We start from the raw sequence: 3,175 nt of genomic DNA, 5'->3' as shown, positions 1-3,175 counted from the left end.
ACAAATGCGATCTTACCACAGACTGCAGGGGTCTGCCGTCCTGGTTAAAGTGCCGTTCCACATATTCTGAAGACAGGAGATGACTGCAAAGGGAGCAGAGAAACCATAAATATCATGTGCAGTCAGAAAAAAAAAAAACACGCTTTAAACCACGTCTTGCTGAACAAAAATCAAAGGAACCTCATAAACATCCAGCAGCGTGAGCCACATTTGGTTTTCCCATCTTGTCATGTAACATAATAGGGGCGCTAAGTGCATTAGCTTAAGTGCGGGGAAATGCTAATGAGAACAGCTGCAGCAAATTAGGAGCAGCCACTGATCCGAGCACGCAACAAAAAATTAAAAAAGAAAGAAAGATACTGACTGATTGAGCTCCAGGTCCAGAGTGAAGGTGCGTCCGAAGGCTTCGACTTGGAAGCAGCTCTGAGCCAAGTGGACGGGCTGCAAAAACAAAACAAAACAAAACAACAGACAGGTGATGAATGACAACAACACAAGTGTGTCAGTGTGTGAAAGCCACAGAGGGATGCTGAAAACGTCTCATGAATAATTCAGCAGAATCAATAGAGCTCTGAAAGCAGCTGAGATAACGTGATTGATAAAGTCGTCATTGATCAACATCGGCTGCCAGGATTCAGGAGGGAAAAGACTCAGAGTTATGGGTGTTTAAGAGCCGCAGGTTCAGGATGGATGGATGCAGAAAAAGGAGGTTTGACAGAAGGGAGGGAGGAGGAGGAGGAGGAGGAGGAGGAGGAAACTTTCCTGTGAGGTGAGGAGACAGCAGGACGGAGAGGAGATTTACTGCAGACTGAACGCTCTGCCAGCAGCGCTGATCTCAGTCTGGACCAAGCAGGCTGCAGTGAATCACAGGTTTACAATAAAACGCATCAGAGTCCAGAAATGATTCCCTCCAGTGATACAGACGACAGATTTTCTACTACAGTCTCAGGGAGGATGAGGAACGCTGCTCATCGCAGCTCTGTCGCCATAAAATACTGTAACTGACATGTGATTTCACAGATTTTAGTTAAAGCACAGAAAATAAATCGTAAAATTATTTAAAAAAAGGATTCATTTCCATGGCAACTGTAAAAAAGGTGCTAAAAGTGCAAATAATATCCATCAAAAATCTGTAAAATTACAGTATTTTGGTATTTGCTGTACTAAAAGCAGCAAAAAGTAGCATTATTTTACAGATATTTGTCATTATTTGATTTGATATACCAACGCTAGAAGTATGGTAAACTGTTTTTACTGTTATTTTATAACTGAGTTACAGATAATAACTGTTAAAGTCAGAGGGAAAAGTATTAATTTTCATGTTAACAACAACAAAACTTCTTCTACGATGTTTGACTCTTTGCACTATAATTAAATCATTAAATCACCATTATTTTGCAGATACAGTTGAAACCACAAGTTTACATTCACTGTATAAAAAGACATAAAACCTTTTTTTTCTCACTGTCTGACATTAAATCAGACTAAATTTTCCTGTTTTAGGTCAGTTAGGATTACCAACATTTTTTCTATTTGCTAAATGGCAGAATAATGAGAGAGAGAATTTTTTTGAGAATTCTTTGCTACGTTCTTCTAAGTCATAAGTTTACATACACTGAGACTACTATGCCTTCAAACTATTTGGGAAAGCCCAGATGATGATGTCATGGCTTTGGAGGCTTTTGATTGGTTAATTGACAACATCTGAGTTCACTGGAGGCACACCTGTGGATGTATTTTAAGGCACACCTCAGACACACTGCTTCCTTTTGTGACAACATGGAAAATCTGACGAAATCAGCCAAGATATCAGGAAGAGAATTGTGGACCTCCACAGGTCTGGTTCATCCTTGGGTACAGTTTCCAGATGCCTGAAGGTTCCACATTCATCTGTTCAAACAATTACACACAAGTATAAACACCACGGGAATGTCCAGCCATCATAGCACAGGTGTTTTGCTGCAGGAGGGACTGGCGCACTTCACAAAATAGATGGCATCATGAGGAAAGAACATTAATGTGGAAATATTGAAGCAACATCTCAAGACATCAAACAGGAAGCTAAAGCTTGGGCACCAATGGGTCTTCAAATGGACAATGACCCTAAACATGCTGCCAAATTAGTTAGAAAGAGGCTTAAGGACAACATAGTCAAGGTTTTGTAGTGGCCATCACAAAGCTCTGATCTCAATCCTGTATAAAGTTTGTGGGCAGAGCTGAAAAGGTGTGTGGAGCAAGACGGCCAACAAACCTGACTCAGTTCCACCAGTTCTGTTGGAGGAATGGACCAGAATTCATCAAACTATTGTGAGAAGCTTGTGGAAGGAAAACATTTGACCCAAGTCATACAGTTTAAAGGCAAAGCTACCAAATACTAAGGAAATGTATGTAAACTTCTGACTTTGAAGAAAGTAAAAGAAAATTCTTTCTCTCATTATTCTGGCGTTTAGCAAATAGAAATAATTTTGGTAATTCTAACTGACCTAAAACAGGAAAAGTTTAGTCTGATTTAATGTCACAGTGAGAAACAAAAGGTTTTATGTCTTTTTATACAACATATGTAAATTTCTGGTTTCAACTGTATTTGATATTATTGTCACATTTTTCTTTTTATCTATTGTTAATACAGTATTCCACCGACTTATAATGTCTTTTTGTGGCTTTTCAGACCCCCTGTCAGTGGAGAATCATGTTACCTTTACAAAAGAGATTACACCATTTATCAGCACCAAGATTAAACACAGAATTGTCAGATCTTCAACTTTCTGCAGGACCTCAAGTGTTCAGCTGTGACAAGCAGAGCCAACAATAACCTTTAAGTTTAAAATCATGATATTTCAAAATGTATTTATTCTACATACCTAATTTTTAAAATAACAATCTCGTTAACAAATTTAAAAAAAAAACATTCTTGTATTTTCAGCTGGTCCATGGCTTTGAACTAATAATCCATAATGTTCCGTTGCATCAGGAAAATCGAGGCATTCATCAAAAACACTTTATTCTACAGGTCTCACTAAAAAAACACAAAAAAACCCCAAAAAACTGGAATAAATAAATTGAATTATCTGCAATCATCGACGTAACCGAGAAGCCAGTAGTGACTCAGTGTCAACCAACAGCCGCGTGACAAAAAGTCTGAACTGCAGGCAGTGTACGCAGAGGAGAGAGGAGA

General features: G+C 38.7%; 1 protein-coding gene across 1 annotated transcript in view; it reads right to left on the bottom strand.

Annotated features, from left to right (window-relative positions):
- Positions 1-3,175, bottom strand: part of LOC103373143 (disintegrin and metalloproteinase domain-containing protein 11-like) — a 32,504-nt gene that overhangs the window by 24,138 nt on the left and 5,191 nt on the right. Inside the window, exons 4-5 of the mRNA XM_008302962.1 lie at positions 365-441; positions 17-83 (exon numbers count right to left, since the gene is read on the bottom strand). Of these exons, the coding sequence (XP_008301184.1) occupies positions 17-83; positions 365-441 (144 nt within the window). The remainder of the gene's footprint in view (positions 1-16; positions 84-364; positions 442-3,175) is intronic.

This window comes from Stegastes partitus, unplaced genomic scaffold, assembly GCF_000690725.1.
Source record: "Stegastes partitus isolate 25-593 unplaced genomic scaffold, Stegastes_partitus-1.0.2 Scaffold1913, whole genome shotgun sequence".
NCBI lineage: Eukaryota > Metazoa > Chordata > Actinopteri > Pomacentridae > Stegastes > Stegastes partitus.
Note: the sequence above shows the minus strand (reverse complement) of the source record. Positions and strands in the feature narration are given on the sequence as shown.